The sequence below is a fragment of the Mycteria americana genome, chromosome 2 (genome assembly GCF_035582795.1).
Source record: "Mycteria americana isolate JAX WOST 10 ecotype Jacksonville Zoo and Gardens chromosome 2, USCA_MyAme_1.0, whole genome shotgun sequence".
NCBI classification, from domain to species: domain Eukaryota; kingdom Metazoa; phylum Chordata; class Aves; order Ciconiiformes; family Ciconiidae; genus Mycteria; species Mycteria americana.
In genome coordinates this window covers 48014759-48035874 of record NC_134366.1, presented here as the reverse complement: position 1 = coordinate 48035874, position 21116 = coordinate 48014759, and the positions used below count along the sequence as shown (strand labels likewise).

Here is a 21116-nt window from a genome sequence, read left to right as displayed (position 1 = left end):
AAGTTCCTGCAGTCTTTACAAAGATGACCAGCAGAACAGAAGCTAGAGACAAATTTCATGCCCTGTTGAGAGGAAGAGCACAGTGTGAGCTTAGCTGCAACCCGTGCTGTCCAGGAGACACACGGCATATACCCAGCCATGGCAATGGACAATTATATGCATCCATTTCATTTTAGAGATTCCTTAGATTTTACAGTGCAATCATCGCCAAGAAAGTCCAAGTGCTTCTATGCTAGACACGTTAAGACACGTGAAACAAGAATCAATGGCATGCTTCACAAAGATAGGAGCAGAGGGATGGAACGACTTAACTTCAGCTGTGGCACAGAATTAATACGTCTCCAAGTACTTTGTTGAGTTTTTATTTGGTTGGTTTTGGGTTTTGTGAAAGTTAAAATAGATGCAAATTTCTTATTATAAATGATCAGTCATTTTTTTGAGTTATTTTCTTTGACTATGGCAAAGCAAAGAGAAGGGTTTGAAAGAACAAGAACTGGTAGAACCATACATTAAATGGATTTCAGTGTTCAACTGTGCTGTGAAAGAGGGAGGAGAGAGAAGAGGAAAGGATGCTGAGAATACGCTTATGGGCAGAAGCAGGACAGCTGGGGTGATGGCAAAGAGCAGAATGGGAGAACCCCACTTTCCAGCCTTTTCCTCCTTACCCTCCCAGCCTGGCCAAGGAGCAACTGTTTTCAATTAGAGTATTAAATCTTCTTTTTTTTTTCCTCCACCCCATCTTCTTTAGAAAAGACCTCTTGAACAGCAGAATGGATAGTGTACTGTTTCCTTATTCCCCCATACTCATCTCACAGTTTCTTATAGCTTAATAAAAGAAACAGTAACCAGTCCTTTATGAATACCCAGATCCAATTCTTCTCTTACAGAAATGACATGAAAAAGAATCTCTTCTATGAAGTTAATGTTACACTCCTTTTGTAAAATAGGTCCAGTAACTTATTTTTAAGAGGAGTTTAGATCAGCAAGAAACCCATTATTGTAGACATATGACATATCTAAGGTACTTCTACTGGCAATTCTAATATAGTTAAAATATTTTTTGTTTTGGAGCACAGTTTTAAAACCATTCTTCCATGTCATATTTGGTACAGCACAATTCCAAATTAAAGAATGGAATGTGTGAAGTAGTTGGTAATTTTAATGATATCAGAATGGACCCCTTTTTTTTCCTGAGATTTTTAGCTTTATCTATAAAAAGACGCTGATATTCTGTGTTGGACATATTATAATTAAGAAGCTATAAAGAGCTATAGCACATGCTCATTTCTAGCTGTTAATTTATTAAAATAATTTTCTGAAGCTTCATGAAATGTGCAACCTTTGAGCAGTCATCATGTTTTTCATTTTTATGACGACTTGAAGTTACATAACTCAAATGCAACAAATGTGTTCTCTCTTTACAAATCTATTCTGTTTTTCTGTATCAGAATTCCATTATAGCCCAGCTCCTCACAAGGATTCTTGGAAGATAAAGAAAACTCTTTTTTCTTGCACTCGTACCCTCACATTTCCCAGATTCTTGCACCTCTGAGTGACAATTCCATTTTGTGAGGCATGAATGATGCTGTAAATTGCAAAGGGGATATAGACGTGCTATCTCATAAAGATAACAAATTTAATTTTTACTTTGCAGTTCTCTTTCATCTGAAATAAATTGTTCTATGGATGCTTTTTGTGCAGAACATTTTAATAAGGAAGTATATACGTGTTATAGCAGAGCCATCGAGATAAATGAAAATTCTGCAATGAAGCTTAATAACAACAGAAAAAATAAATCACAAAGTTCACGGAACCCTGCAAATCGGTTAGCACCAATAAAGAGCCCAGATGAACTCAACACGGTGGTAGAATGCAGCTTCTCGATAGCCTCTTCTGTGCAGTACAGAGGCTACATATTAACATCAGACCTCAAGTACATTTTCAGGTTTCTGAAACCAATGGAGACCTTTTAATTCTCTGAGGCATGAGAGACAGGTACTGTGATTTTGAAACAAGTATCTTTCTAGTGATCTTGCTCTCTGAACCACTGAAGAGAAACAGACATCTTTCTGGAATGCAGTGTACTTCCAGAGTAAAATAATGAACTGCTTCTGTCTGTCTTCAGGTTACTGTGAGCCTTTTAGGGTGAGCACATTCCTTTTCCCCTTCCCAGACACCTGAGAAGCAAAGCAAACTAAAACATCTCCTTATGAAGACAGGAATTTATTTCTTCAGTTATTTCTCCCCATCTTCGGCATGCTCTTTGTATTTAAGATAGCAAGTATTTTGTTGAGGAAATCTCTTCCCAATTCATATGCTTGATTGAGCCCACAGACTTAAAGAGTGCTCTGGTAGGACCCTGTGATGGAAATAGATGGAAATAAAACGTCTCTCATCACTGTGGAGTGTTGTAGTTGGAACGCACAACCCACTTTCCCCTCTTAAGGATGCAGGAGAAAAGGAAAAATGAAAAAGCTAAGGATATGGAAAGTGGAGAATCCATGAACTCCATCTGCAATTAATCTGATATAGTCTGACATACTCTCTCTAAATCTCTCTCTGAAGGACCTGAAATCCCTGCTTTCTGGCCTCCCACTGACCAAGTGTTTCTCTGCATTCACCATAATTTTTCATAGCAGACACTGCTAAAAATAACTTCTCATCTAGCAGTTTTCAAAAGAGCCATCAGCAGATCATGATTTCAGCAAACATTGCTAATGCATTCTTAAGGGACAATGAATAGCAGAAAATTGCATGGGAAAGCCATTTCATCTCTTCATGGTATTGGTGATTTTCTTCTTACAATATGGTATCTGTGGTTGGTATTCACACCTCGGGAAGGGTATGAAAGCCAGAAAGAATTCAGGGAAAAGCTACGAAGCATAATTTACCATTTGATTGCAAAAACCCCAAACCCATTCTCAGGAAACTCAATTCAAGAAAAAGTTAGGAATGATTTGCACGACTTTTTCCAGAACAAGATCTGCTCCTTTCAGCTAAGCACCTACTGACTATTCTGACACCTACTCTGCAGTTCAGTTTGTATTCACTTAAATCTTGGAAACAGCATGGAGCTGAGAGAAACCAAAACGCTACTCTGTGCTTTAAAAGGCTAGCTGGGAAGAGACAGCAGGCGAGCAGAGAAAGCATCAGGCTTTCCATCCCCCTTACAGAGGGTTCTGTCAGAAAATGGACAGGACAGAGGTTTATGTGAATCGTCACTTGCAAGTAGAGAAGGAGAAAAGTAATGAAAAGATCAGCCTGAAGAAGGGGCAAGGTTGGAGAAGAGATCCCCCCCTTCCACTTGGTATTGTAAGGATGAATTAGGATCCGTCTAGGGCTAGTTGGCGTAATGATGTTACTATTTTCCCTTCTTGCTTGTTTCTTTCAAATACAGATTCTACTTTCACCCACAGCCCCCACTGTCTTCAGCTGGGCTGAAGGGCTTCACATTTTTGAAAACTGTGCTTTAAATTTCTAGTTACTCCAGGTTTGTTTCTTCTTGGTGAAAACACTTGTTCTTAAAGGAGTATATTTTCTATCAGCCTGCAACAATCCTCTTGAGTACCAGGGAGGAGGGAAAGAAGTAGCCTCTGTGGTGACATGGTCTGCAGATGTCTCTTCTGCATCAAAGCTAGAGATAAACACAGGACACAGCCAGGGTGTGTGGTGATAAAACATTCATAGGTAGCTCCTCCTAAATGAGAAGGGAAGTGAATTTCTAGAGAAAATTGCTCAAGCCTGTTGACAGAATTGGATGCCTAATTATAACAGAAATACAAACAGGCTGAAATTACAATTTAATAGGCTGAAAAAAAGAATAAATTTTCAGCTAGCATCGTGTTCTTCCCAGCTCCCTCCTCTCCCCATTAAAAGATGCCATTTAAGAGAACTGCAACCTCTTTATATACAGAAAAAGAAGATAGATATTTTCTCTTAGTATTGGAACAACGTTCATTTTCCTGACTGCTTGCAGTCACTTCTCTTGAAAAACTAAGTCTTAAAAACTGATCTCTATATAGTTAAAAAAAAAAGCGAGTGAAGGTTGGAAATGCTTTGGCACAGTGCACGGAAGGGCAGAAGAATGTATACATCGTTCTCAAGAAAATAGAGACTTTAGTGAGAATAAGTTGATTGTTACAAGTCAATGATACTGCTATTATCAGCCATGATCCAAGGTAACGTATACGTGAACTGCTGCTAGAGAAAACTCAGAACAGGGTGACTGCAAATAAGAGATGGTGTTTCCAAATGTAAGGAAACGGAAACAAGAACCCTCAGCCAGCTGGTCTAGCTATTTTCCTCCAAGAGCAGGACGAAAGGATTTCAAAAGCTTTGATTTTGCTCATTATCACCACCATTTTTTTCTAATCCAAGAATTCAGATTCTTCCCCAGGCTCATGCTAAAGCTGCCCTAACAAGGAGGAGTCTTCATGTTTCATACTGCCTTCGTGTTTCCTTTGCTGACCTGAGCACTGGCCTCGCAGTCCTTTTGCAGCACTTTTCAGGTGTGTGTCCTACCGGGCCATTCCCTAGAGAATGTCTGCTTTGAAGGTCAGCGCTTTGCACTTGGATTCAGTTTCAGAACCAACCAACGCCTTCGGCAGGAGGAGTCACAAAACGGGCTGCCATCAGTGACTGATTTCCTCAGTTTTGATCTCTCTTTTCTCATTATATTTAAGCCTTCGTGTAACAAACCCGTAGCATTTTAATATTAAAATATATTATGGCACTTGGAAATTTTCAGAAGGGCACAATGTATAGTTTTGGGTGACTACAAAGGTATGTTTAAAACACAAAAATAATACCAGGCATAGAATTAATTTTGTACAATAATTTTAGACTTGTTTTAAAACATAACATGGTATGCTGTCGATTTCTAATATTACAATCCAGTTCCACTCTTTATCTTTGCTAATCAAGCAGACTTTTAACCAATCAAACAAAAAACTTGTTGAAAACACCCAATAAGGAGAGTGCTCTGAAAGCAAATCTTATTCACCATTAACCCCCCAATATTCAAATAATTGTGTAATGGACTTACGCAGGTCTTTGGCTCTGAAAGCGGAGTCTGCTATACTTTGCCTTGAGCTCTTCTGATGGGTAGTTGTCCTCACCTCTTCAGAAGACAGTAACAAAATTCATTAGTTTTGTGGGATTTAGAAGATTTTGACAAAGCTTAGCCTTTTATCCAAGAATAGCTGCAAATCAAGTGGCTTCATTAATTTTATACACATATCACAAACACTATATATATAGAGATGAGTGCTATGGTGGTCTGATTCTGCATCCATCAATAAGAAAAAGTGCAATTAATGTGAATGAAAAAATGAAGGACCTAAATAAACGTAAGTTTAGATGAATGTGAGGATTATATTTATACTATGTTGTTTATTTATTTATTTCCTTAGTAAGTTGTTCTGACTTTTTAGCTAAAAGCCACTAACAAAGTCTATGAATAACATCACGTATGATGTCTTTTTATGTGGTCTATATTCACAATTTAACACACTTTGTAGAGGATACAGGCAATCATTAGTCTGTTCTCATTTTCATTTGACAGACAGATTTTATATTTTTATAGTAGCAAAAACGTTAGGTCTTGGACTTCCAAAGCTGAGTGATGAGGCAGAAGTATCTAGATCCCCCTGAAGGTCGGCTGGAGTTGATCTTTAATGGGAGCAGGGCACTTGCCAATATTTCACTCCAATATAGAGCATTTAGTCCCACAGTCAATTTTTTCTTCTAACTCCCAGCAGCGCAGCAGGATTTCCATATACACATTATAAAATGAATTCTGAATTCAGTTTCCATTGGTCTGTATTTAAACAACCCTGACGATGGCTGATTTTCCTCTCTCGCTGTACGTTTTCCTTGCTGAATATACAACATATGATCAGCACAAAGTTGCTCAAATAACAGCACTGAGGAGTTTCTACCCTATTAGATGCCACGGGTCTCAGTGATGTTAGAATCTAAAGGCAATGGAAAACCTTAACTATCTGATGGTGAGGGTGCTCTGCACGAGAGAGTTGGTGTTGTTTGCGCTTTTGAAAAGAACATTTTTATAACCAAATATTTATTTCTCAAAACCAGAGATATTTCTAGGCAAAGAAAAAAGCAGCTGTGCTCCATGGCAATGGCAATCTTAGCAGCACATTGTTCAGCATCAAAGCCATATCCATTCCATCAGTTGTTCCTGGCTAAACTCCTTGTGAAACTGATGGCAAACAACAGGCCCTATAGATGTCAGTCACCAAAATAAAGACTCCTGGAATGAAGGAGGATGGGTATAATCCCTGGTTTTACCCAAAGAATGAGGCTGAAGACCTCTGTGAAGGGAGAATGAATATAACCTGCCCAGCAATGCACATCCATGAGTACACCCCAATCTTATCTATCCAGTGCTTCTGCAGAATACTGAAAATTCACAAGGAAATAAAAAATACCCACCACCTGTGATGTGGTAACTTACTCCTGAGGAAACATATGAATGGATTCAGAAACCTCATTACATAGTCAAGTTCAGGCTTGTGGATTCTGCCAAAATGAACCAAATACTGTTCCAGAGGAGTGCTTGCGATCTCTTCCAGTTCATTTCTGCCATAGGACTTTCCTAGTGAAATTGCAAGCAGTGCATAGCCTTGGCACCTAGCTTGCAGGGAATTTTTTTTTAAATGTTCTTTTGCCCCATTGACTCATTTTTTCCAGCAGATATAATGATGATAACTTTGGGTGGCCTTGGATTGGGAGCCCCTGAGAAAATATTAGCAATTGTCCATTGTACGGCATAGCTGATGGCAGCCTCTTCATGCAGTTGTTGAAGAGATTCTTTAATATATCTTCTCATTTGGTCTTTACTGCGGTAGGTGACAAAGTCAAATTCTTTCTTTACTGGCTTCTTCCCTCTGCCTGCTTTGAAATCTGATAGTGCATGGCTCACCACAGCTATCCTATCCCCTACAACAGATGTTTTTGGATCCAAGGAAATGTTGAATGCAGTGACTGCTTTGCTCAAGTCAAAGCCACTCATGAAGTCTTTGACTTGCTCAAATTCCGCACCACTCATTTTCTGTGAACTATCCAGACTGAATGCAGCATCCACATATGCCCTCGGTAAACAGGGCCTGGGATGTTCACAAAAAGCATCTGGTTTACATTTGTCTGCAAAAGAATGTAAAATTAATTAGCATTTTTTTAGACAAATCAAAAAGCAAATATGTAACAATGAATGTGATCACAGATGTAAAGTGTCAGAATGGCCAATTTAAAAAAAAAAGGAAAAAATCCCCCACAAAACCACTAGAAAGACCTCAATGCATGTTAGGAAAATAAAGGCTGACTCAAAACATGTAATTATGCACCAGGTTCTGCAAGACAATTGGTGCTCTATTTCCCATTGAAATAAAAAAAGATCACAGGAATAGAGTTAATTACATTGTAATTGTTTATTTTTGGACAGGTTTAAAAAAAAGAGAGATTTAGAAAAAATGTGAAACCAGGTCTTTACTTCCCATTAAAATCAATAAAACCCAAAAACTCTCCTGTTTCCTTCAGTATGTATTTGATAAGGTATTTAATTTTTTTGTTATGACAGAGATCACTACACATACCAACCGTAGCAACTTTTTATCATTTGGACAACATGGCAGAATGTATTTATGTGGCTATTTAAATAGAAGTTTTATTCCTAACTGATACAACTGCTGGAAGCTTTTTGAGGAAACTTAAAATATTATGGCACTAAGAGGAGAAATCAATGCTTTTTGAAAAAGAACTTTGGGTCAAGAAAAGAAAATGGCATTTTCGGAATTGCAGTTTTTCCCAGTACTGCAGAAAGCACAAGAGTCAATCTTCACAATGATGTTCTTCACAGAAGAGAGTCTTTGTGATATTGGTGACCTTCACCAAATTGTTGAGGACTCTGGTCAGGAGTCACAGTTGATCAATATTCCAAAAATTGCAAAATGACTGCAAACAAGACTTTTAAAACATTTGCTAATCTTTCAAACTACTTTCTATGAAAAGTAAATCCAGCTCAGACTCAGAACATACAAGTAGATTGTCCAGATTCCAGCAGAATAACAAGTCTTTCTCCCAAGCTGTTAGGTGTGCTAATAGCTGCTGCACTGCACAGATTCATCATAAAGAAGTCAGGGGACCTCACATGCCATGAACATCAGACCGTTAGCTGAGTCACAAAATGAGATATTCCTTGTTAATACTTCATCTGTCTTTCTGCCCACTGTATGTCCCAGTAGGAATACATAGGGGTACTCTCCAGCTTTACATAGTGATGGAAAGACCAGAAATTATCTTCTGAAGAATAAGGAAAAGGAAGGAGAGAAGGATGTAGGCTCTAGCCCTATTACCTGCCTTCACCAGTCTGGGAAGATACTGGTTTCATAGGAGAAGGCATTGATTATCACTGCTACAGCTTCTTAAAGGTTAGCAAACTTTGTCATGCAAAGTTTTAAAAGCTGAAGGACACTGGTAGCCTTGCTCTGTTACATTTAATTAACACTTGCTTTTAGGATGCAATTCAAGTAAATGTGTTCTTTTCAACCAGGCATTCTGGTCAGAAAAGGATTCAAATACTCTGACAGAAAAGCATGTGCTTATCCTAGGTAGAAGGTCCCAGAAAGACAGGAGTAAGGAAATGGCTCTAGATGTTTAACGCCACATTTGATGAAGCTTAAGGTGGACAACATGTTCTTCCAATTTAAGCATTTTTCTTTGAAATGGATTTAGCAGTGATGACAATGCAGGTGATAGGTTGCCAGTAAATAATGTCCACTGGAAACGGATTCTACTTTAGGAATTCAACACATCACTAAGAAACAAGGCCAAGTAATTTTGCTAGGGTTATGTAAGGCCAGAGGAATGCCTCAGCCCTTTTGCTTATCTCACTGCTCTTCACTAAGCAACTCCACGTAATACTGTATTTCTCCTTTAATGACACTTCAAAATACTGTATTGGTCTTACCATAGCACAAAGTGCAGAGCTGAAATCTTTGTAACACTTCATTACATTGTCCACCATGAACATTTAGCACCTGAAACAATCCAGAATCATCCATCTGGAAACAAAAAATAAAGACAGCAGGTAAGTACTATGATTTGCTGTTAATGAAGTGTAAATTTAGTGCACAAACTTGGTCCAGAAGACCCACTGCAGGGAGGGAGCGGGGCGAGACGGGGGGGGGGGGGGGGGGGGGGAGGGAGGGATGCACTGCAGGCAATTAGTGCACATATCCCAGTTGTGGTAATCTCATATAGACTTGTTCCTAATTAAGCCCTAAAATGAGATAAAACCATTTTTCTCGTGCTATTGTAAAACAAGAAAAAGACTTCATATCTCTCTGTGTCTATGCTAGATCCTCAGTTGACAGATCCCAGTGGAAATTCTGCATTCTCGGAGTGTGATAAATGCATGACATACAAAGATTTTCAAATGTGAAATATTTAACATGGTCAAAATGTCTGGCCAAAGCTTCAGGTAGAAAAATTATCTACAGAAAAAGCAAACTAAGCAATCTGAGTTGATGGCTGTGTCCCAGACATGCAGCAATCCCTTGCGAAGTTGGGACCTATTTAAAATGTTACCAAGGGTTTCTGATACCGGATTTCTTGTCCTCTTTAAAATATTACTTCAACACTTGGATTTGAATATAGCTGTTTCTTAAAATATTTTTACAAGCTACCCATGGACACAAAGGGAAATCAAATAATGTTATTGACAAAAATCTTACACATTTCGTAAACATCCATACACATGTTTAGATATATATATTTATACATACGTATTGCTTCCATACATGATTATATATTACTAAACTGTGAATAAACTGTCATAAAGTCTGCTAGTGAAGTCTGGCATGCACATGAAACTGCACAGAGCTTTGACATCCTCCTAAAAAGAAGTTCCTTATCTTACAGACACCCTGGTTCTGCTAGATATCAATATTTATGCACCTCATGGGAAAGAGACCAGAATGCTTTTTATAGCACTATTTGTCTGAATCCACAAAAGCTCCACGCTTTCTTGTGTCTTTGTGCCGAGGCACAAACCCCTCAATGGGTGTGCCTGCCTGGGTTCTCTCACAGCTTAATGAGAAGGACAGTGATAAGCAGTGATAACAAACAGCTTAATCCACACCAATAACATTTCAAGAGCTGTGGTTCCTTTGGGGAAGCAACTAATTAATTTCTTTCTTTCTTTCTTTCTTTCTTTCTTTCTTTCTTTCTTTCTTTCTTTCTTTCTTTCTTTCTTTCTTTCTTTCTTTCTTTCCTTCTTTCCTTCTTTCCTTCTTTCCTTCTTTCCTTCTTTCTTTCCTTCCTTCCTTCTTTCTTTCTTTCTTTCTTTCCTTCCTTCTTTCTTTCTTTCCTTCCTTCTTTCTTTCCTTCTTTCTTTCTTTCTTTCCTTCTTTCCTTCTTTCTTTCCTTCTTTCCTTCTTCTTTCTTTCCTTCTTTCCTTCTTTCCTTCTTTCTTTCTTTCCTTCTTCTTTCTTTCTTTCCTTCTTTCTTTCTTTCTTTCCTTCTTTCCTTCTTTCCTTCTTTCTTTCTTTCCTTCTTTCTTTCTTTCCTTCTTTCTTTCCTTCTTTCTTTCCTTCTTTCTTTCCTTCTTTCCTTCTTTCCTTCCTTCCTTCCTTCTTTCCTCCTCTCCTCTCCTCTCCTCTCCTCTCCTCTCCTCTCCTCTCCTCTCCTCTCCTCTCCTCTCCTCTCCTCTCCTCTCCTCTCCTCTCCTCTCCTCTCCTCTCCTCTCCTCTCCTCTCTCTTTCCTTCCTTCCTTCCTTCCTTCCTTCCTTCCTTCCTTAGTATCCATCATTACAGCTCACCTTCCAGGAGTTACTCCAACAAGTCCTCTCTTCAGAATAAACAAAGGGAGGATTTTTGAGCTCACTATCATAAATACAGGGAATGTAATGACCAGAATATCATCTGTCTGGGCCAAAACTCCTGGGAGGCTTCCAGGTCATTGGGTCCCAGCTTTTTGGATCACTTCCATCCTCGCTTATGAACTTTGTCTCCAGATAACTGTTGTTTTTCCTTACAGAAAGATCTGAAACAGCAAAACTAGTTCTTTGTTTTTGCCTGTGCCCTACCTGTGTCTGCCCTCTCAGACCACTTGCTCTACTAAATGCAACTTGAAATAAACTTCCTCACATTTACAGGAGGAAGAAAGACAGTAAACTTCCTATCTGCCTGGGATGTGACTCTTCTCACACAGAGGAAGCAGCAGCAGTCATCACTGACACCTTGTGGTGATTTTGCAAGGTGAACAAAGTTTAAATCTGTGCTGGATCCCGGAGTATGTATACCTTAACCAGACTACATAATCTTTTATAGTGACATTTTAAAGTTAATTTTTTTAATTCATTGGTTTTAGAAAGAATTGACACCTTTTTGGATGAAGACAATGAATGCTTTAGGAAGTAAGTAAAAGCTAGTGAATCTGAAAGAAGTGGCAGGTCAGATCCTGCTGGGCTTGCTCTCATGAGGAGGCCTGAGGCACATGCACAAGAACAGAGATATTCAGTAAGCTTCAGTTTCTCATCTAGACTCTCATTCAGACTAAATAGAAGAAAGCAGTTTTTTACGATGAGGGTGGTGAAACACTGGCCCAGGTTGCCCAGAGAGGTGGTAGATGCCCCATCCCTGGAAACATTCAAGGTCAGGTTGGACGGGGCTCTGAGCAACCTGACCTAGTTGAAGATGTCCCTGCTATTGCAGGGGGGATTGGACTAGATGACCTTTAAAGGTTCCTTCCAACCCAAACTATTCTATGATTCTATAATCTGTAAACCTCTAAGCTGAGGATGACACTTGAGGAAAAGGAAGAGGTTTCCATTTCCAATAACTCATCTGCAATAGAAACCACAGGAATGGGACTAAATAATCCAGTCTTAATGAGAAACACAGCCCCTCTTTGGCATTTTCCACACGAGTCCCACTGTACCTAATATAGTCTCTTAATAGACTATGCATGACATGGAAGTCTTTTTCCCAATAATGTTATTTAATTAGCAAGTTGGAATAAAAAACTAATAGGCTAAAATAATCTTGGACGTTGCTCCGTGAGTTTCAACTGCATGTTAGGGAAACATAAACTAATCAATTTTAAAACAACAGTTTTACTTTATAAAGTAGGGAACAAAGGAAGAAATACATCCTTGAAATTAATAAAATCCTTCCTATGTAGCTGTATTATAATTTCTGCAAGGTCACGTATGGTTTTTGGTGAACATTAACGCAATCTAAATCAATAGCTCCATTTTCTTAATGTAAAAATCTTCCATGTCTTGCTCACAATTCTTTTTTCATATATCCTTTCTCTCTTTCCTCATCAGACAGAAAAATAATCTCTCAACACAAAATTTATTGCACAATCTTTTTTATATTATTCCACAGAAATACACCCTGACTCCATAACATATTATTTAATGCCAAGTATATGTCATTGAATTTGCACCTTTCTGTCTAAAATGAAATTACATGCTTTCCTAGGACATTTATAATACACAAATCACATTTCCCTGTAGGACCACTTGGCAGTATTAAATGAAGTGCTACAGTTATGAAATCCTAACATTTTTTCTTTACAGCAAGTGACCAGAGTATAACATCCTTTCAGAAACTAAACAGCAGAATAATAAAAATTAATCCATACTTTAGTGAACTTGCAGTATATAGCAATTTATTTTAGAGGATAAAGTCCACCTGCAGTACTTGTACAAAATGCCCTATTAAGAGCAACATCACTACTAATAATTTTGAGCTTTATTACTTAAAATATAAGAAAAAGGCAGAAACCACCTCAGAACAGGTTTTGAGTTTTCATTAGCTGCTCTCTAGGCACCATTGATTCACCTCATACTTTGCAAAAGAAACAGTTTGTTGGCTTGAGGATTCTGAAGTCAGTGAACAGTGATTAGGGCCATCTATCTTAATAACGTAACTCTAATAATTGATTTTGCAACAGGGGATAGGAGAGATTTGCAATGTGGGCCACAACATCCAACTAAGTAGCCAGGCTACTCAGGTGAACTATGTCTTCCAGCTCCAAAGGCTTCCTACGCTCACGCCGTTTCACAGTTCCTCCTTTGTGAAAATGGTGCATGAATTGTGTCAGATGCACTGCCTCACAATATGCGTTCTCCCAGTGTCCCTTCCCTCCACTGTGCTCCTAAGGCAAGATGGCAGAAGCCCAGTTATCGGCCATTCCTCCATTTTCTTTAGAAAAGTGTCAGACAAAGGGCAATAAGATCACAAGAGGAAGGCACATCGGGTGGCAAAGTGCTACTCACGTTCCTGAGAACTTATTTTGTAAAGTGAATGTGCATTCACTCATAGGTAGAAGTAGGACACACGCATCTACTTATGCGAAGACTGCTCTGCATCAGAACAGACAAGCAAAAGCATTTTACAGTTTTTCTCTTGAAGCAGAAGCTCCACGCCATTTCTTCTTCACCCAGTTCCTCACAATAAGGAACCTCATCCAATATGAGGCAGCACAAAGCAAAACAGGACACCCGCCAGGCACACAGCCTTGAGACAGAGTACCCTCATAAAGGTTCTTTCAGAATGATACCTCATACAAATAACTTCCCAGAAGCCCATGAAAGAAGAAAGGAGAAAAGGATTTAGCACTGTTCTTGATCATGAACACCTTCACAAGTGATAGAAGGATGATGCTGGACAGAGATGTCCCTTTGAGATGCTCATCCCTATACATCACTAAAGCTGGTCTGTTTTATACATTTTGTATTTAAGCATCCACCTAAGGGTCTTTAGCAAGACACTAGTGCTGGTAACCCACGGTTTTAGGAAATTACTCCTTCTGCTCTCACAGAGTTCCAAACACATTGACCCATAACGTTCCCACAGACATTTCAGTGGTTTTAGGGCACCTCCATGATAAACACCAAAAAGAGTACACACCGTGAGCTGCCATAGGTATTTCTGTGACAAAACTCCAGCCAACGTCTGCCATATTCTAGAATACTGAAAATCCAATCTACGAACACAGGGCTACTCCTGACTTTGTGTCTTCAAGTACGTGATCTCATTTCATTTGTAGAAGTGACTATCAGGACAATTATTTTACTGTTAGGGAAGGAATGTGGAAGCAAAGAGATAACAGAATAGGCAGAGAAGAATCTTTAGTTGCATTGATCCTAGGTAAGAAAGGGACATTTAAATTAAAAGATAAGCACTCTCTGAGATGAAGCCAGCAACTTCATTTCAACGCTATTTCACAGAAAAACAAATTCCAGCACATGAACCATTTGCCACTGAAAATAAGAGAGAGCCTCTGAAATACTTTGCCAGGAAAGCACAACATACAGATCTTGGGTGAGATGACCACACTCCTTTACTACTCACATTGCATTTGTTTCTAGGAAAGAGCATTCCAGAAAGATGATGAAAAGGAGCCTCAGTAAGAGCTCTCAAGTCACACTGGCATAGAAAACAAAGCTTGCTTTTTAATCTGATAAATTGTTTTTAGAATCTCTAGTATCCTTGGCAGTGAAAGTGGATGTAATTTACTAATGTTGCATTTATCACCTTGATGAAGATGATTTACATCTAGTGACAGGGCCACAAGAAGAAGGCATGGAGCATGCTCCAGGTGCACTGGAAGAATTGTCTTCTTCAGAAATCTCCAGTGTTAAAACACGACATTTTTATCCTCACAGGAGTTGACTCCTGAAGTCCAGACAACAGGAAAACCACAGATAGTTCTTGCTATCTTAACTATTCCTGTGGTTAGTACTTGAAAAAACTTCTCATGCAAACATGGCAACAGGAGACATTAGTAGTGTTTTACCTAACATTCAACATTTTAGTTCTTTGATTTTTTTCTTTCTATTCATTGCTACACATATTTCATATACATTAAAGCTATAGAAATGCTAGTACAAAGAACAAGAGGGTTTTTTAACACTTCATAATTTATTATGCATTAGAAACATTTTCCATAATTCCACCCTCTTTTGGTAGCTTCTTTGCCAAGTGATAAAACAAGGAATTTGCACCTAGCCGTTTACTGTACAAGGCTTGCTGGTACATTGAAGGTTTTTCTACTAAACACATTCTGTGAATTTTTACTATTTTAAAGTGAACCATCTAGAGAGCTGAGCACCTGCTGTTCCATGATCTGCTTCATAGGATTATAAGCAGATGGGAATAGTTCCAAAGTATTAGAGTTGTAACAGATGCTTTAATCAGGAAGTTATTGAGCACGAGATCTCTCCTCTATAGTTACCCATGTATTTTATGGTCTGCACATTATCTTTGTTGTGGTCTGCTAAAGGTACTGTTATAAAATCTCCAGTATTTCCACACCTTTCATTAGCATCACTAAAGATTAACTGACAGCTACTGGTGTGCAGAATTTGGATCAAAGTTTGACGTAGGTGAGTCGCTATGCTCAAGAGCATTACATGTGGGATAAGCATGACCTAATACATTTAAGGTTTCTTGTTTTAAACTAACATTACTGGGCAAAAAGAAGAAAAGTTTAGTAAATTTCTTACCAGGAAAGCTTGGGAGATCGGGGGTGTGTTTTCAAAAGCAGTAATAACTGGAACGACTTCTACTGCACCCATCTCCAGGACAGCTTGGTTAACAGAAGATGCATCTGTGGCTGGTCCATGGCTGAAAACCACAACAATTTTTTTCCTCACATTAGGACCTTGTAGAGTTCTCTTGAAAACATTCTTGGCAATGAATCTCGTCGCACCTCCAGTGTCCCATTCACTGGAGGATCTTTGGTAAGAAATATTTTTTAGTGCGTTGAGCAGCTTATTCTTGTTATGAAGCTCTGAGAAGTGGATCAGGTGGTGGGTAACCAAGCTGTAGGAAACAACAGTGACTCTGGCTCCCACTGGGCAATTGCTGTCTCCGATTCTGGCATCACTCATTATCGCTATCATAATCTTCCTCATTAGTTCAAATGTCTCAGCAGTGAGTGTCCTAGAGGTGTCCAAGGCAAACACCATTTCTGTTGGATATACTGGGCATTTAAGTTTTCCTAGGAAAAAAAGAACAAAAACCACCCCCAAATTATTTAGTTCCCTTGCATCTCAGACACAGAGAGTAAAGCATATAAAAGCCATACATAAAATGATATAATGCTAAACTACATCCTTGCACTTGATACATGCACAAAGAAAAAGAGGGAGCCAGACAAAAATCTGCCCAACTTATACTGAAGTGAAGCACAGAAGAGTACAAATTGCTCGTTCGTATGAAGAGGTTTTACAAAGATATTTGAAAAATAGTGCTAAATTATATTCGCACTATTTTACAGACGGAGAAGCGGCAGCACAGAGAGTAGAAGTGGCTTTCCCAGCATCCCCCAAGAAGGACAACAACAAGGCCATGAGAAGAAACGATCTTGAGTTTTGTCCAAATTCTGGCAGGCTCCACATTCACCTGCCCGCTGAATCAGTGGGAGGCAAGCCTGCTGCAGTCTCTGCCCCCTTGCTGGGTGCGCCTGCGGCGGCAGAACCTACACTACCGGCCTCAGAGCGAGCTTGCAACAGTCTGCATTGGGTTGCATAGAAGTATCCTGTATTATTTCCAGCACACAGTGTTCCCTTTCAAAGCTCCTCTTGGGCACAGTGTGGGCCCACGCTAACTCAGGTACTGCTGTGCGGCTCAGATAGAGATTTGATACTATTATTACTACATTATTCTTACGAGCACTGTTAAGATTTGATAATGCATGGTGACACTTCTGGAGTAAAACACATTTTATCTTGTAATTACTCCAGCCACGATATTACATCTAAAAGCAGAAATTGTGTCAAAGAAAATAATCTGCTGCAGCATGAAGAAAAATGTAATTTAAACACCACAGGCTATAGCAGGTAACGTAACTACAGTAATAGCAAGATCATTTATCTAGCACTCATGAAAGGAGGAGATTACTGACTCACTATTCCAGCCAAATTCGGTGTAGGAAAAAAATTCCATTATCATTTCCTATACATAACCAGTATCAGAAACATTTGGGCATGGAACACACCAAGTACTGAGGCACGTTGAGCCATAATGGAAAGAGGATAGTTAGGAAGAAAATAACCAAAGCAAAACAAAGGAGAGCAGTATTGAAATCAGAACAAACAAAGAGGAGAAAGTTTTAAATTAATAGGTGTGATAACATTATTTGGCAGCTCAGTGTAAAGCAGTGGAGTAACTGATGGGAGTGAAGTTAAGAACAGAAAAGAAGGTCAGAGAAGGGGCAAGGAAGAAAATTAATCTGCAGTGCTGAAGCTGCAAGATAATTAGAATTATGAAGGGTCAGAGAAGGATAACACTAGCTATATCTCTCAGGGCCAAGTAGAAAGAAACAACAAAAAAGAATATGCACAGGAACTGAAGACCACCACATAGATAATAGGGGAAAATTACAAAGGAGGAACTCACGCTATTTTGGTATTGCCAACAATACTCTTACCAATGGAGTTAAATTAAATACTGCTGAAACAAAATGATACAAGGCACTAAGAAGGCCTGTGAACTTTTATTGCAAACAGAAATCTGTGATATATAAAAGAGTTGAAGGAACTGCATCCAGTTTTAAATGCTCTTTTTCAGTTCAGTTTCTCCTGCCTACTTTCACATGAACAGTTCACAACATATTGTGCCATCCAAATACATGCCAGCACATGCACTGGGTATAGAACAGGGACAAAAATGTCAAGCACCATGTTACTGTGGGGAGAATCTTCAACTGCTTAGTACTATACCTACTCTTCAGGAAACGGAAATGAGGGTCGTACATGCAGTAGTGGTCAAGATAATCACGACTATTGGTGTTAAACAAAAAGGTTGATTTTGATTTTGAAACTCATAGCAGTCAAGCATATCCAGGAGAAATTTATCACAAGTAAACAAATCTGAGCTTTTGGGAAGTTTTACAGAACAGCATGGTGAGGGGATAGGATAATGTTGAAAATGTCAAAAAACAGAAGGTAAGTAAATAAGTAAGACAAGTAGATAACATTTCTTTTTGGAAGAAGAAGGAAGCAGATGTGCTAGATGGCTCAACAGATCTCTTCAGAGAATTTAACTCTCTGCTCTCCACAGACTTCCTAGGCTTAGCATTTCTATGCCATGCTGCTCCACCTACAGAATGGGAGTAGAAATTATCTAGATGGCAAGAGCACGTATGCATAGTAGGAGAAATGTCTGTGTTACAGTGTGCATACCTTACAGCATATAGAAACTATGAAGCCCTAGTTTGCTTAGGCTCAGTACTCAGTATAGCCAATCACAGAGATGTGATATTTGAAACTGAGCTAGTGATGGCCAAATAATATCTGATGGTTTTAATTAAGAATACCTACCACAGCTCTGAATATTGACATGTTTAGTCTCACTGGGTCATTAGTGGAGAGAGAGAAACTGCAGAGGAAGTATCTGGTGACTAAACATTTGCATTTTAGATAGCTACATTAAAAGGGGATATATTCCACCCTACACATGGATTAACAGACTAAAGCTCCAGTTCAGTAAACACCTGACTCTCGATGTAGGATTTAACCCCTGTGAAAGGAACACAAAACTCAGAATGTTTGGTTGAGTGGAGCCTAATATTACAAAGGCAAAGCAGTTCACAGCTTATGAGATCTCTGCTAGGTCAGTTTGACACATGAACACCACCGTTCTGCCTGTCTAGGAACAGTAACATAGGAGTAAGCAGTACTCACCATCCCAGCGAGCTAAAGAAAGAGAGAAAGAAAGTTCAATTGAAAAATTTTGCATCGGAAGAGTTCTAAAAATAAAAGCTGAAATCACTGGTGGAACATCCACTGAATTTGGTTTCCGTAGTTCTACAGATTTTAAGACTTTCAGTGACTTATGATGCATGCATTATTCTCTTCCACTGCTATGTATGCTTGCAAAACTCTCTTTGGCTTTACTGGAGAATGGAGTAAAAGGACAAGAAGGACCTGGCCCTACTCTAGACCAAATATTTTCATTGAGGAGTTTCCACCAGAGTTTAGAGATATAAATTTGGGGAGACCTTATTGCTCTCTACAACTACCTGAAAGGAGGTTGTAGCGAGGTGGGGGTCGGTCTCTTCTCCCAGGTAACAAGTGATAGGACAAGAGGAAATGGTCTCAAGTTGCGCCAGGGGAGGTTTAGACTGGATATTAGGAAATTTTACTTCACTGAAAGGGTGGTCAAGCATTGGAACAGGCTGCCCGGGGAAGTGGTTGAGTCGCCATCCCTGGAGGTGTTTAAAGGACGTTTGGATGGGGTGCTTAGGGACATGGTGTAGTGGTGGTCTTGGTAGTGTTGGGTTTATGGTTGGACTCGATGATCTTAAAGGTCTTTTCCAACCTATACGACTCTGTGATTCTGTTAAATATACCATTAGTTGTAGAAACTCCCACTATTTGGCACGGTCACTTTCTAAGGAATTAGGGTAGACAGACTAGGAAAAAATAATGCAAACTTACTTCATGGTAACTGGAACCACTGGATACCAAGACACTTAACATTTCTAAGAAATTATATTACAGTAACTTTGGGAAAAGAAATTATTCTAAGCAACCAAAAAGTTTTTTTTCGCATTCTGAGCCCTAACTTCATTTGTCAAGCACCTGCCTGCTAAGACCATAAATTCACAGTCACACTGAACACAGAACTAACGTGATATTAATAAGACAGGGAAGAAAGCAAGTGGTGATACTCGGGCTTACAATATCAAAACAAGATTGAACGCTTACGGCTGTGTTTGCGGACGTAGTCAATGAGTTCACGTGGCTGTGGACAAGAACAAAAAAAGACATGCATGAGCACATGACTACCCAATGAGATGGTGCATTGTGTGTGTTTGTAACATGGAGTGTGCTAGAGATACATACAGAAAATAAGGCTTTACTCCCCTAAAAAAAAAAAAAAAAAGAAAAAGATTACAGTAATGTTATCTTCATCTCACCTAATTGCTCAGATATTTTACTAATCACGGGGTGGGGGAGATGGGGACGGGACAACCAACCAAAGCCAAGGGCTGATTGTATTACACATTTTATATATTTTATTTAATGCCTACCATGATTTGGGGATATTGAAAGTCTACAGTAGAACTGAAGGTTTCTACTACCTGTTATCGGTGTACATTTTTATTTCAGTAAGGGTGAGAAAAGATCAGTACTTTTGTTTGCAAGGACAGACCTCTAGTACTTTGAGGAATTTTTGTACATGGTTGTTGCAACTAATTTCAGCTATGATCCTACTTTGAAGCTATAAGAAATTCACAGTATATCATTTCATATCTGACAAAGATGTACAGGGAAGCTATCAGCTTAGCATGAGCTGCAGACTTCTTAGCAGTGCTAAGTATTAATGAGAGAAAAATGAATCCGATCTCTCTTTTATATCATGCTGAATTTGCAAAGCTGAAAGTCAAAGAGGAAATAAATATTTCTAAAGTGAGCCTCTTTCATTTGAGACTTAAGATACACACCGCTGAACTCCCACAATGGGACATCTAAAGCGTTTGTTAGAAACACATAATTGCAAAATTTACTGTCCTACTGACAGCCAAAAATTACATTAAGCATTGTCCTTTGCCTTAGTTAAAAGGGGAGGCTCAAAGTATGAGTCAGGTACACTTTTCAAACATGCACAAACTAGGCATTTAGATGGTGGCTTATGAAAATTACATTTATAGGTATACAGTTAACCATTTGCATTCAGAAGTACCTGATTTGTGCTCACATACAGATGAATTCACAATCTTTTCTATTTAACAAAATATTGAAGTTCACAGTGTAATACAACCATGCAATTTACAATATATGCACAACACATCGGTGGCAGTCATCAGAACCATCAGAACATTGCACGTATTACCACTCTAGGCCACCATAACAGGAAGAAAATGTTTTGTTTCATTCCTTAGTTTCCCTTCAAAATTAAAAAGAACAAATGTGTTTTTCAGTACCGGCAAAATACATGGAGTGTAGGTCCTTACCCTGTGTCCTGGAGATCCCCTGTCTCCTGGACTGCCTTCCAGACCAGCAGGTCCTGGAATACCCTATGAATAGTAGTATGTTATATATGTGGTATTTGAAGAACATACACAGGTGACT

At 38.9% G+C, this 21116-nt stretch overlaps 1 protein-coding gene and 1 pseudogene across 1 annotated transcript; both read right to left on the bottom strand.

The window, feature by feature from the left end:
- Positions 1-4555: 4555 nt before the first annotated feature.
- On the bottom strand, positions 4556-19483 carry LOC142406486 (collagen alpha-6(VI) chain-like). The gene is given in 8 exon segments (XM_075495433.1): positions 4556-4683; positions 6476-6686; positions 6689-7164; positions 8987-9080; positions 15540-16036; positions 17764-17819; positions 18723-18734; positions 19479-19483. Coding segments are annotated over 8 exon segments (1479 nt in total).
- A 124-nt stretch (positions 19484-19607) lies between these two features.
- LOC142406485 (collagen alpha-6(VI) chain-like) overlaps positions 19608-21116 on the bottom strand; it is a 40720-nt pseudogene continuing 39211 nt past the window's right edge.